The sequence below is a fragment of the Microcaecilia unicolor genome, chromosome 10 (genome assembly GCF_901765095.1).
Source record: "Microcaecilia unicolor chromosome 10, aMicUni1.1, whole genome shotgun sequence".
Lineage (NCBI taxonomy): Eukaryota > Metazoa > Chordata > Amphibia > Gymnophiona > Siphonopidae > Microcaecilia > Microcaecilia unicolor.
In genome coordinates, this window is record NC_044040.1 from 137,045,441 (window position 1) to 137,059,040 (window position 13,600).

The 13,600-nt window shown below is 44.3% G+C and overlaps 1 protein-coding gene across 6 annotated transcripts in view; it reads right to left on the bottom strand.

Annotated features, from left to right (window-relative positions):
- The window catches only part of ANO7 (anoctamin 7), a 413,838-nt gene that overhangs the window by 292,589 nt on the left and 107,649 nt on the right, over nt 1-13,600 (bottom strand). For all 6 annotated transcript variants that reach the window (XM_030215797.1, XM_030215795.1, XM_030215793.1 and 3 more), the window contains 2 exons: nt 1,314-1,421; nt 1,061-1,197 (listed from right to left, as the gene is read on the bottom strand). In XM_030215797.1, coding sequence (XP_030071657.1) covers nt 1,061-1,197; nt 1,314-1,421 — 245 coding nt within the window. The remainder of the gene's footprint in view (nt 1-1,060; nt 1,198-1,313; nt 1,422-13,600) is intronic.

The following is a 13,600-nucleotide window of genomic DNA, read 5'->3' on the forward strand; positions in this document are numbered from 1 at the left end:
CACTGTATTTCCATCTCCTCCTCTGAATCTAGGAGCACTGGTACCTCCTCCTCATAGCTTCTTCAGGTCTGTGGTATTCCTCCACCTCCATGGGTTAGCTCATCTCCTCCTCTCCACCACCTTCTGGTTCAAGCAGAGATTTTACATAGCCCTGCTTTTTCCCAGAAAACCTCTCCTTCACTGGGCAATACCACCATGGCTTTTCTGGACCTGCCCTTCCCCATCTGGAATCCTCCCCTCTCCTTGGCGGAACTGAGTTCCAGTGCCCTCTACTGAGGAAATCTCTAGTAGCATTGGCTTTTCTCCACTTATCTGTTTTCTCTGCCGGAATAAGAGGGAAAGTGGCGGAACTAGTCGGGTTCCCCCTTTAGCTCCCGATTCCATCTTACAGTACCCAGCTACCACAAATCTGGTAAACCTCTTTTCCATATGTACCCCTTTACCCTTCCTATCATATTTATGATCAATATTAAAATATCTCTCCTAAATGCAAAACCCTTTCCCCTTATGAGGCAATTAAATATAACCTTTTTGGGAAAAAACCCTTTCCTGTTCTTCTCATTGGGATCACAAATATTCACAAAGTTGACAAGCACTCCTTAAGTTTACCATGTGTTAGCACTTCTCTCTCCTCTGGGTCTGAGATGCTCTGTTAACAATAAAAGACACCATTTTTTGCCACCAAGATGGCAATTTCACCTTTTATAACCGATTTATTTCTGACAGTGTAACATTCCTCAACCCACTTGGACTGTATTCTAGGCATTCTCCCTGACTAGTCTGTCTCCTGAAGAAAAGCCATCTCTACCATCTCATTATGGAGGGCCTGCAATACATTTTTTAAAGTGTCACCAGATTATTTGCTCCCCTGATATTTGAAGAACTCATATTTAATGGCCCCTTCCTAATCTGTCCAGAAAAAAAAAACCTTATACATTTATCTCCCAATTGTTTTGGAAAGAGGAAGAGAGAGGGGATGTTTCAGAACTCAAATGGAATATAGCAGTCTCTCAAATAAAAACAAAATAGAGAGGGAGAAGAATATTCTCCAAACTCTTACCTGGATAACTTATTGACCTTAAATTGACAGGTATAATGACTCATGGGGATGGCAGGCAGCTCCTCATACATCACATTAGAGATTCTCAACTTCTCCAGAACCTTGGCTGACCAGTTACTAGACACATTGGGTATAGCCTGGAAGGAGGATAATGGGAAAGCTTGAAAGGAAGATAGAAAATGGGAGACAGAAAGGGAGACAGATTCAGGTCTTTCTACATTTGGTTTTAATTTGGAAGATCTCAGGATCTTACCTGTAGTGGGACTCTCAGGCTCAGCTCCTCAGCATAGTAACAGAGCACATTCCACGGAGCATGGAGCAGAACATAGTGCACCCTTGTTTTCTTATCCTCTGTCATGTACTGTAAAAGGAAGGGATGATCGGTTAGGCTGAAAGGACAGAGGAAAAGAGAGAAAATCTCTGCCCTTTATAACTGACATACGAGCACGATTCAAGATGGCGACCAAGCAGGACCTGTAGCAAGGACGCCTCCAGAAAAATGTTATTCTTATGACGATTTTCTCTTGCAAACTATGCCGAAAAGGAAAGGAAAGCCAAGGGGACCACCCCTCCCGAAGCAGATTCCTACCTTACCTGGGCAGCAGTCCCTGACTACATTTCTGGTACCGACTCCGGACGTTTCCGTTAGCAGGGCAGGGAAGAGCCCTGCTCAGGAGAGCGAGCTGTCGCTCAGTCCGTTAGGACCTGTGACCCCGACACCTCCACACGCATCTGGAAGGGCTGTACCGAACCCTGGTACCAGCATGGGTTCGAAGGAGTGGCGCTCCCCGGAAGCAATAGAGAACTCGGGGCTGGTTCAGGGAGTCTAGCGAACACCAGAAATTCCAACTGGGGAGACTACAGAGGTATTGCCAGTAACAACTACGCCAGAAGAAATTTCTGCTTACACATTGGCGATACAACCTCTAGTTAAGCCCCAAGAAGTTTCGCTGGAGTCAATTTGGACGGCATTGGAATCTCTTCACAAGGTCTGTACGTCATTTATAACATTATCCTTGAATAACTCTTCTCAGATAAACTCTCTTAAAGGACAAATGGAGGGGGTAATGACTAAGCAAACTAACTTAGAAACGCAAATGGGAAAAATATCTCAACAACAAGCCCATATTGCAGGAGATCGTATATCTATACATAGAAAAATAGAGAGTATGGAAAATTTGTCAAGAAACTTGAATTTACGACTGTTAAACTTTCCAAAATCTCAATTTGTCGCTCCGAAGGATATGTTTGCTAAATTCCTTAAAGAAATATATAAATATTCAGATCAAACACTCCCTCCTCTTCAAAAGATTTATTACTTGGAAATGAAATCTCCCCTATCACAGGATACTTCTAAACAGGATATTCCACCTGAAACACTGGATTTGACAGATTTTCTTGAACAGTCTACTACTACTACTACTATTTAGCATTTCTATAGCGCTATAAGGCTTACGCAGCGCTGCACAAACATAGAAGAAAGACAGTCCCTGCTCAAAGAGCTTACAATCTAATAGACAAAAAATAAATAAAGTAAGCAAATCAAATCAATTAATGTGAACGGGAAGGAAGAGAGGAGGGTAGGTGGAGGCGAGTGGTTACAAGTGGTTACGAGTCAAAAGCAATGTTAAAGAGGTGGGCTTTCAGTCTAGATTTAAAGGTGGCCAAGGATGGGGCAAGACGTAGGGGCTCAGGAAGTTTATTCCAGGCGTAGGGTGCAGCGAGACAGAAGGCGCGAAGTCTGGAGTTGGCAGTAGTGGAGAAGGGAACAGATAAGAAGGATTTATCCATGGAGCGGAGTGCACGGGAAGGGGTGTAGGGAAGGACGAGTGTGGAGAGATACTGGGGAGCAGCAGAGTGAGTACATTTATAGGTTAGTAGAAGAAGTTTGAACAGGATGCGAAAACGGATAGGGAGCCAGTGAAGGGTCTTGAGGAGAGGGGTTGTATGAGTAAAGCGACCCTGGCGGAAGACGAGATGGGCAGCAGAGTTTTGAACTGACTGGAGAGGGGAGAGGTGACTAAGTGGGAGGCCAGCAAGAAGCAGATTGCAGTAGTCTAAACGAGAGGTGACAAGGGTGTGGATGAGGGTTTTGGTAGAGTGCTCGGAAAGAAAGGGGCGGATTTTACGGATGTTGTAAAGAAAGAAACGACAGGTCTTGGCAATCTGCAGGATATGAGCAGAGAAGGAGAGAGAAGAGTCAAAGATGACCACAAGGTTTCGAGCTGAGGAGACAGGGAGAATGAGAGAGCCATCAACAGAAATAGAAAACGGGGGGAGCGGGAATGTGGGTTTGGGGGGGAAAATGAGAATCTCGGTTTTGGTCATATTTAATTTCAGGTGGCGTTGAGACATCCAGACAGCAATGTCAGACAAGCACGCTGAAACTTTGGTTTGAATGCAAGGTGAGATATCAGGGGTAGAAAGGTAGATTTGGGAGTCATCAGCATAGAGATGGTAGGAAAAGCCATGGGATGAGATTAATGAACCAAGGGAAGAAGTGTAGATAGAAAAGAGGAGGGGACCAAGAACAGAACCCTGAGGTACGCCGACAGGCAGAGGGATAGAAGTAGAAGAAGATCCACCGGAGTGAACACTAAAGGTGCGGAGGGAGAGGTAGGAAGAGAACCAGGAAAGGACAGAGCCCTGGAATCCAAGTGAGGACAGGGTATCGAGAAGTATGCTGTGATCGACAGTGTCAAAAGCAGCGGAAAGATCAAGAAGAATGAGGATGGAATATTGACCTCTGGATTTAGCCAGTAATAGGTCATTGGAGACTTTAGTAAGCGCAGTTTCGGTTGAGTGGAGAGGGTGAAAACCAGATTGTAGTGGGTCAAGAATAGCATGTGAGGAGAGAAAATCAAGGCAGCGGCAGTGAACAGCACGCTCAAGTAATTTGGAAAGAAAAGGAAGGAGGGAGATGGGTCGGTAATTAGAGGGACAAGTAGGGTCGAGTGAAGGCTTCTTAAGGAGAGGTGTGACCATAGCATGTTTAAAGGTAGCAGGGACAGTCGCAGTGGAAAGTGAGAGGTTGAGAATGTGACAGATAAAAGGAATAAGAGCAGGAGAGATGGCATTAAGAAGGTGGGTGGGAATGGGATCAGAGGAACAGGTGGTACATTTTGAGGAAGAAAGGAGAAGTGTAGTTTCCTCAATAGTAACTTCAGGAAAGGAGGAAAGGGAATGAGGGGAAGGAGAGAGATGGGAACGGACTAGTGGAGGGAGAGGTGGTGAGGTAGAGAAAGCAAGGTTTATCTTTTGAACCTTGTTGTGAAAGAATTCAGCAAGGGTCTGAGGAGATAATGAAGGGGGAGTTGGGGGAGGGGGCACCTTGAGGAGAGAGTTCAATGTGGTGAAGAGAAGTCGAGGATTAGAGCCAAGAGAGTTGGTCAGTTGGATATAATAATCCTGTTTGGCACGTAAAAGAGCAGATTGGAAGGAGGTCAGCATGAACTTAAAGTGTAAGAAATCAGCAAGGGCCCGAGATTTCCGCCAGAGGCGTTCTGCGGAGCGGGTACAGGAACGTAGGTAGCGGATATTAGAAGTCAGCCAAGGTTGGAGTTTTGTACGCCTTACAGGGCGGGTCATCAAAGGTGCAAGAGTGTCTAAGGCAGAGGATAGAGTATTGTTGTAAGAAGAAACAGCCTCGTTGACAGACGTGGATGGTGCCACAGTAGAGAGGAGGTTTGAAACATGGGAGGATAGAGATGAAGGGTCAATATCGTGAAGATTCCTAGATAAATTAGATAAGATAGGATGGGACTGGGAGGGAGGAGATTTAAGTGTGAAAGTTATAAGATGGTGATCAGAGAGGGGAAGATCAGAGGCAAGGAAACTAGAGGGTGAACAGTTGGAGGAGAAGATGAGATCAAGACAGTGACCATTTTGATGAGTGGGGGAGGTGGAGCATAGTTGGAGATTAAAGGAGGATGTTAAAGCGAGTAACTTGGAAATATAAGAGTTGGAAGGATCATTAGCAGGAATATTAAAAGTTACCAAGGATGAGAGAGGAGGAGGAAGGATCATGGAAGAAGGCAAGCCAGGCATCAAAGTCACTGAGAAAGGATGAAAGGGACTTATCAGGGGGACGATAAATGACCGCTATTCGAAGAGGCAGAGGAGAGAAAAGGCGGATAGAGTGGACTTCAAAGGAGGAAAAACAGTGAGATTGAGGTGGAAGAAGGGATTGAAATCTGGAGGAGGGAGAGAGAAGTAGTCCAACACCGCCCTCACGGCCAGCAGGGCGAGGAGTATGTGAAAATAGATAACCGCCATGGCACAGAGCTGCGACTGAAGCAGAGTCATCAGGGCAGAGTCAGGTTTCTGTTATCGCGAGCAGATGGAGGTGACGCAAGATAAAGAGGTCCTGGATATAGGCGAGTTTGTTACAGATAGAGCGGGCATTCCATAGGGCGCAAGAGAAGGGCAGAGAAGAGGAGGGGAGTAGAGAAATAGAGATGAGGTTAGAGAGGTCGCGGTGAGATCTGTAGAGTTGGGATAATAGTTGGTGAGGGGGGCCAGGATTGGGATTGATGTCACCAGCTGAGAGTAAGAGGAGGAGTAAAAGAGAGCGGAGGAGAGTAGGAGAGGTGTGGCCACGAAGGCGTCGAAGGCGAGAGGTATTTAGGTGGAATGGGGAAGGCAAAATGGACGGAAGAAAGAGGCGGAGATTAAAAGCCAAGAGGGAGGAAGAGGGTAGGAGAGAAGGTGAGGTGATGAAGTCGATGGATGGGCAGTGAGTTCCTATAGTGGAGAGAGGTAGGGGGTGAGGGAAAAGATTAGGAAGGGACAGGGCTAGGAAGAGAATGTGAATAGGGGCCATAAATGACTGAGGTACTTTAGCAACTGGGAAGAAGATTAGATGTAAAGATACAGCTGTGAGGAAATGCAGAAGGGCTGCAAGTCCTCCACAGCACCTGGTGGGAACGCTGGGCACCTAGAGCGGAGGCCCTGAGTGGATCGGAGTGGACCTGGGTGTCACCCCGGAGAAGGCTGTAAGGATATGCAGATGAGCTGCAAGTCCTCCACAGCACCTGAAAGGCAGCCGGTGGTAGAGCTGGGCACCTCTCAGCTGAGGAAAGGCTTACAAGGGGTTAGGCCAAAGCCAGCATTCCTCCCCCTGAGGGTCGCCTGATCCACAGTCTGTGGATAATATAGAGATTAGAGCGACTTTAATTGTATCTTTTGTTTTCCTGCAAGATAAAGAATCTTTATTGAGACTTTATTTTTAAAAAAATTCATCCTGAGTTTAAAGGAACCAAGATCTCTGTGTTCCCAGATATTGCTCGTTGGACTCAACAAAGGTGGAAAAAATTCCTGGATATGAAGCAGGAATCTTTGAATTCTGGGGCAATTTTCCAATTATGATTTCCCTGTAAATGTATTTTGATATTCAAGGATAAAAAATATATATTCTTTGAACCTGAACAATTGCGGTCATTCCTTGATATGAGGAGAGACCAAGGTTAAGTCCATTTTTGGTTCTCTAGATTAAGGAGTACCACTGCTTGTTTTCTTAAAATCTTAAGTTTAATAGTACCAACTTCCTTTGGTGTATCATATCTTGAATCCTTTTTTTGTGTGTGTGGACTGTTGTTACCAGATTGGAGAGAATTTTCTTTATCTAGTATAATTTTTATTGAATATGTTTCTAATATTTGGTGTATCTTTTCAAAGATGTATTCTTTGTATTATCACTAAAAATAAACAAAATATTAACATAACTGACATATATATACACACACAATATCCAAACATTAGGGGATTATGGGAGAAAGGAACTAACTAATTATAATGAGCTCTCTTTATAAAACAGATAAGAGCTACAATTTTATATATTTTAATCTTGGTTAAAGGTATGTACGGATCAGTTTAAACAATGGTATAAATGCTTTTTTTGTAGGAAAAAAAGTACCGGTACTCATTATGGGCGGGGCCACCATATATGGCTCCACCCCTATTGTAGCCACACCTACAGTAGCCACACCCCTTATGCCAGCCATGGCACATATAAACAGGTATCATTGAAAATACTATACCAGTACAGGAGAAAAAAATAACTTGTGATTTTTTTCATTATAAATAATTTCTGCAAGCTGTTACAGCTCCAGTATACCCAGTGCAAAATAAGACAGCAGATGTAAATTCTCAAATTGGACATATTCCAAACACTAAATGAAAATAAAATGATTTTTCTACCTTTGCTGTCTGGTGACTTTGTTTTTCTGATCATGTTGGTCCCAGTCTCTGATTCTGCTGCTCTCCATCTGTTCCCTTAACTCCGTTTCCAGTGCTTCCTTTCCATTTATTTCTTTACTTTCCTCCTTTCTTGCCCTACATCCATAGGTAAAAGCTGGGTCCTCCACAGACTTGACTGGAGGAGGACCAGCACTTGCTAAAGTCTCCAATGACCTGTTCCTGGCCAGTGCCAAAGGTCTCTATTCTATCCTCATCCTTCTCGATCTATCTGCTGCTTTTGAAACTGTTGATCACAGCCTACTCCTTGATATGCTGTCCTCACTTGGATTTCAGGGCTCTGTTCTTTCCTGGTTTTCTTCTTCTCTCTCCCAGCGTACCTTTAGTGTATACTCTAGTGGATCCTCCTCTTCTATCCCACTGTCAGTTGGTGTACCTCAAGGATCTGTCCTGGGACCTCTTCTTTTCTCCATCTATACTTCTTCCCACAACTTGTAGCGCTATAGAAATGATTTGTAGTAGTAGTTGTAGTAGTAGTACTCTGTTCTCATCCCATGGTTTTCAGTATCATCTTTACGATGACGACTCCCAGATCTACCTCTCCACACCAGAAATATCAGCCCAGGCCAAAGTATCAGCCTGCCTGTCTAACATTGCTGCCTGGAGGTCTCAAAGCCATCTGAAACTAAACATGACCAAGACTGAGCTTCTTATCTTTCCCCCTAAACCAACCTCTCCTCCTCCCCCATTCTCTATTTCTGTGGATCACACACTCATCCTTCCTATCTCATCAGCTCGTAACCTTGGGGTCATCTTCGACTCCTCCCTCTCCTTCTCTGCACATATTCAACAGACTGCTAAAACCTGTCGTTTCTTTCTCTATAATATCACCAAAATTTGCCCTTTCCTTTCTGAGCACACTACCAGAACCCTCATCCACACCTCTCGCTTAGACTATTGCAACTTGCTTCTCACAGGTCTCCCACTTAGCCATCTCTCTCCTCTTCAATCTGTTCAAAATTCTGCTGCACGACTAATATTCCGCCAGTGTCGTTATGCTCATATTAGCCCTCTGCTCAAGTCACTTCACTGGCTTCCTATCCGTTTCCACATACAGTTCAAACTCCTATTGACCTATAAGTGCATTCACTCTGCAGCTCCTCAGTACCTCTCCACTCATCTCTCCCTACAGTACATTCCTCCCTGGGAACTCCGTTCACTGGGTAAATCTCTTATCTGCACCCTTCTCCTCCACTGCTAACTCCAGACTCCGTTCCTTTTATCTTGCTGCACCATATACCTGGAATAGACTTCCTGAGCCGGTACATCAAGCTCCATCTCTGGCAATCTTCAAATCTAAGATAAAAGACCACCTTTTTGATGCTGCTTTTATCTCCTAACCCTTAATCACTTGTTCAGAACCTTTATTTTATCATCCTCACTTTAATATTCCCTTATCTCGTTTGTCCTGTTTGTCTGTCCTAATTAGACTGTAAGCTCTGTCAAGCAGGGACTGTCTCTTCATGTTCAAGTCTAAAGCGCTGTGTACGTCTAGTAGCGCTATAGAAATGATAAGTAGTAGCAGTAGTAGGTATAGAGTGGATCCAGCTTTTGCCTATTTTCTCCATCCATGTGCAGTTTTTCTCCTCTTTTCCCTTTCCCTCATCTACGTCAGTATACATCTCCTTCCTATTCTTCCCTCCCCTCCATCTATATGCATCTTCTTCCTCTCTCTTCCCTCTCATCCATCCATGTCCAGCATTTTTCCTCTCCCCCTCCATCTATGTCCAGCATTTAGCCTCTCCTCTCCCGTCCATCCATGTTCATCTCACTTCCTCTCTCTTTCCTCCCCTCCATCCATGTCCAGAATGTCAACTCTCTCCCCTTCCCTCCATCCGTGTCCAGCATTTCATCTCTCTCCCCTCCCCTCCCCTCCATCCAAGTGCATCTCCTTTCTGTCTTCCCTCTCTTCCATCTATGTCCAGCATTTCTCCTGCCCTCCCCTCCCATCCTGTCACATAGTGACTGTTTTCTTGCCTGTGCTCACCTCGCCCTCTGGTGGCCAGACCTGCCACCCGTTCCAGATTTCAGCCCAGTCCGGTCTGGATCTTCCGGGCTGCCAGACTTGCTTCTCTAGTTTGAGCCTGCACAGCACCTGTAGCTGCCTGGTGATTGCTGCAGCTGAATCTCAGCTGTTGCTGGGCTTATTAGCCATTTGGAAACTCTCTGCTTTGCCTTGGCATTGCGTCTAAGGTCCCTGGTATGTTGGTGTGCTTAGTGCACTTCTGCCTAGTCCAGTTCTTGTTTGAATTTCTTGTCTGAGATCCTTGTCTGAATCTAGTTAGTCTGTGTGTAGCTTAGTTTAGGTTTTATTGCTTATTTCCTTGTCTGGTTTCTGGTCTGTATTCTGTGTCTAGTTCTTGGTTCTCCGTGTTTCCTGTTTAGTCGCTGCCTGGCAGCTTTATTTTATTTATTGCATTTGTATCCCACATTATCCCACCTCTTTGCAGGCTCAATGTGGCTTATAATGTATCGTTCTTGGTGGTAATAGATTAGAACGTAATCACTTATTGTTACATAGAGATGTTGAATAACATATTAGAGTTTAAAGCAAGCAGATATCATAAAAATAGTTCTAAGTAAAGGTGTGGGAGATGTATACATTTCTATTTGTTATTCTGTGTGGTATGCCTTTTTAAAAAGATGGGTCTTCAGTGATGTTTGAAAGTTTGTTAGTTCGTAGATCCCTCTCAGGTTGTGCGGCAGTGCGTTCCATAGCTTGGCACTCAAGTAGGTGAAGTTTGATGCATGCGTAAGTTTGTATTTTAAACCTTTGCAGCTTGGGAGATTAAGATTGAGGAATGTGCGGACTGATCTTTGGTGTTCCTTGTCGGTAAGTCTATCAGGTCTGACATATACGCTGGGGCGTCTCCATGGATGATTTTATGAACTAGTGTACAAATCTTAAACGTGATACGTTCTTTGAGTGGGAGCCAGTGTAGCTTTGCTCATAGTGGTTTAGCACTTTCATATTTTGCTTTTCCAAATATAAGTCTAGCTGTGGTGTTCTGGGCTGTCTGGAGTTTGATTGTTTGTTCTTTACAGCCAGCGTATAGTGCATTACAGTAGTCTAGGTGGCTGAGCACCATTGATTGTACCAAGTTACGGAAGACTGTCATTGGGAAGAATTGTTTTACTCTTTTTAATTTCCACATTGAGTGGAACATCTTCTTGGTTGTGTTGTTCGTATGATTCTCAAGTGTTAGATGACGATCGATAGTCACTCCTAGGAGTTTTAGGGTGTCCGAGATAGGGAGTGTCAGATTTGGTGTGTTTATGGTGGTGAATTTGTTCATATTGTGTTGAGAGGTGAGTATTAAGCATTGGGTTTTTTCTGCATTGAGTTTGAGCTTGAATGCGTCCGCCCATGAGTGCATGATGTGCAGTCCTAATCCTTATCTGTTTGTGTTTCTTGTTTTGTGGCTGCGTTAGCAGCTTTTAGTCCTACTCTGTTATGTGTTGCCTGTTGGTATCCAGCCCCTGCCCTGCCCTGCAAAACCCTGCCGGCCGCCTGCACCCAGGGGCTCAACTCCTGGGGAAAAGCGGCTAAGTGCAGGTGAAGACTAGGGTTCCTGCTCTGCCTGTTCTAGCTTGTTTGCCTCTGCTGCAACCCCAGTCCGGGGTTCCAGTCTTGTTCTGCCCTGTCCCTGGTTTGAGGGTGGTTTTTGCTCCTCGGCAGTGGCCCAAGGGCTCACAAACCTAGTTCCTGTTTTTGGAAAACGTGACACATCCATCCATGTCCAGCAACTCTCCTCTCTCCCCTGCCCTCCCCTCCCATCCATGTCCAGCGATTCTCCTTTGCCCCTATTCTTCCCTCCCATCCATGTCCAGTGATTCTCCTCTGCCCTCCCAACCATGTCCAGCGATTCTCCTTTGCCCCCTATGCTCCCCTCCTATCCATGTCCAGTGACTTGCCTCCACCTGCTCCTGAGTTCGTTCCAACCCCAGCCCCACCTGCCCACCCTCAGCTCCCCAACTTTCCGTTCCTGCTGCCCTGTGTTGAAATCTTTTATTTTTTACCTCAAGTCGCAGCAGTGAAGCGGCAGAGAAGGCAGCAGACAGGCTCACCTCCTCACTTCCCTTCCCTCTCAGTGTCCCGCCTTCCTCTGATGTAATTTCCTTTCCGCAAGAGCGGGACACTGAGAAGGAAGGGAAGGCTGGAGGTGAGCCTTCTGCTGCTTTCTCTGCTGCTTCACCACTGCGACTTGAGGTAAAAAATAAAAAAGATTTCAATGCAGGACTGCATGAATAGAAAGTCGGGGTGCTGAGGGCGGGCAGGTGAGCTGGCCCTGAGAAAAAAAAGGTGCCGGTACACTGTACCAGCGCATACCGGCACAAAAAAAAAAGCACTTGGTATACTGCTCTGCATGCATGTGTACTGAATTTTAGAGTTTAATGTAGTTTTCATGAGGTTGGATATTGTAACATTGTATTGTAAGAAAGGCACACCTCATCTAGGTATAAAAGCACCCCACAGCTAAGGATCGTGTAGCATGAACTCCAGATGACTGGGTGATCCCTACAGGGAAGAGCTATGGTTCCTCCTGTTCACTGATGTGGAAATGAAAGCTATTTCACAGGATTAAAGATATATGGAAACTGAATCTTCTCAATAAATGTTAAGGGATGCAATCCAAAACTAAAGCAGTACTAGAGCCAGACATATAGAAGATAATTTTATAACAGAATGCCTAAGGCAGAAGTCCAAAAAAGCACCTATTTTAAGCCTATTTATAAATGCAACATAGGCATCTATTTGCCTTTATAAAAGTGGCTGCTAGAACCAGACCCTGTAGCACATAATTGTAGATGCACACATTTACACTTGCTTTGGAGGTGTAAATGTTTTCATGTACTTTACTCCCCCCCCCCCTCAAATTCTATATATGGTGCTCAAAATTGTGCACAGAAATTTGAGCATGTGCCAAATTTGCATATGCATTTGGGGTTCTTTTACAAAATTCACGCTAGTGTTTTTAGCATGTGCATTAAATATGCATATACTAAACGCTAGAGATGGTAACAGAAGAAAACGTAGAACAGTACACAAACATAAAAAACCAAAAAAGAAGTACAACTGGACCTCAAGATTGAGATGAACAAGAGTCCTTTATTCTGAAAGACCCAACATGGGCCATGTTTCGGTGTAACAACACCTGCCTCAGGGGTCTGGTAACAAAACATCATTAAAAATATGTAAAATGAAATAAAACAAACAAATACACAAAGATATCATAATTTATAAATAACTGAGCCAAAAAAGCCATATGTAGAAGTGCCTAACATCATGCCTCTAGACAGGGCCGGTCTTAGCAAGTGCGGGGCCCTGTGCAGACCAATTTGGTGGGGCCCCATCCTAGCCCCCACCCCAGCTCCACCCCATCGATAAGATTATTCAATTTTTAGAAAAATTTTTATCTATGAAATTTCAAATAAAGACAAATGAAGCTAAACTTGTACAGAAAAACTGATTGAAATAATAAGCACAATGCTATCATGAAAACCCCCTCCCCAGAAATTATTCAGTTCAAGTCCACTACAATTAGTAGTTCCAATTCTCATAACCCCGGGGGGGTCAGAGGTGCGGACACACAATCTCTCCACTGCAAAACACTATACACAAACCTGTGCAAAAACACACTCATAACCTTACCAAACCATAACAGCACTAATTCCAAGGACAGGACGAGCTACAACCTTATGCGTGGAAAGGCAGAACTGTAATTACACCAGGCTCTAAAACACCAATACACTACCTCGTGAAAAAAACAAAGCAAAAAGGGCTGCAAATACTACACGCTAGTAGGATACTGCACCTTGATCACACATGAAAAACACATGACAACAGATATGAAGGCAAAATACTGAACTGGAAAGTTACCTCAAGAAGTCAGACTCAGCATGCAGCAATACTAGAAAAATTGAAACTTACATGCAAAATATCACAGATGCACATTTCCAAAAGCTGACATATTCCAATTAATAAATTCTGAATAAAATACTTTTTTCTACCTTTGTTGTCTGATCATTTAGTTTTTCTATTCGCTTTGGTCCCAGTGTCTTCTGTTTTATGCAGTGTCTTCTTTCCATTTGATATTTTTTCTCTCACCATGTCCACCATCCTCCTGTGTCCTTATGTGTCCTGTCTACCATCTGTAGCCCTGTCCCTATCCTTTCTCCAGTTTCAGCATCTGCCTTCAAAGTGTTCCGATCCAGCCCTTAAATTCAGCAATTTCCCCTCCATCCATATCCAGCATTTCTCCTCACTCCCCTCCATCCATGTGC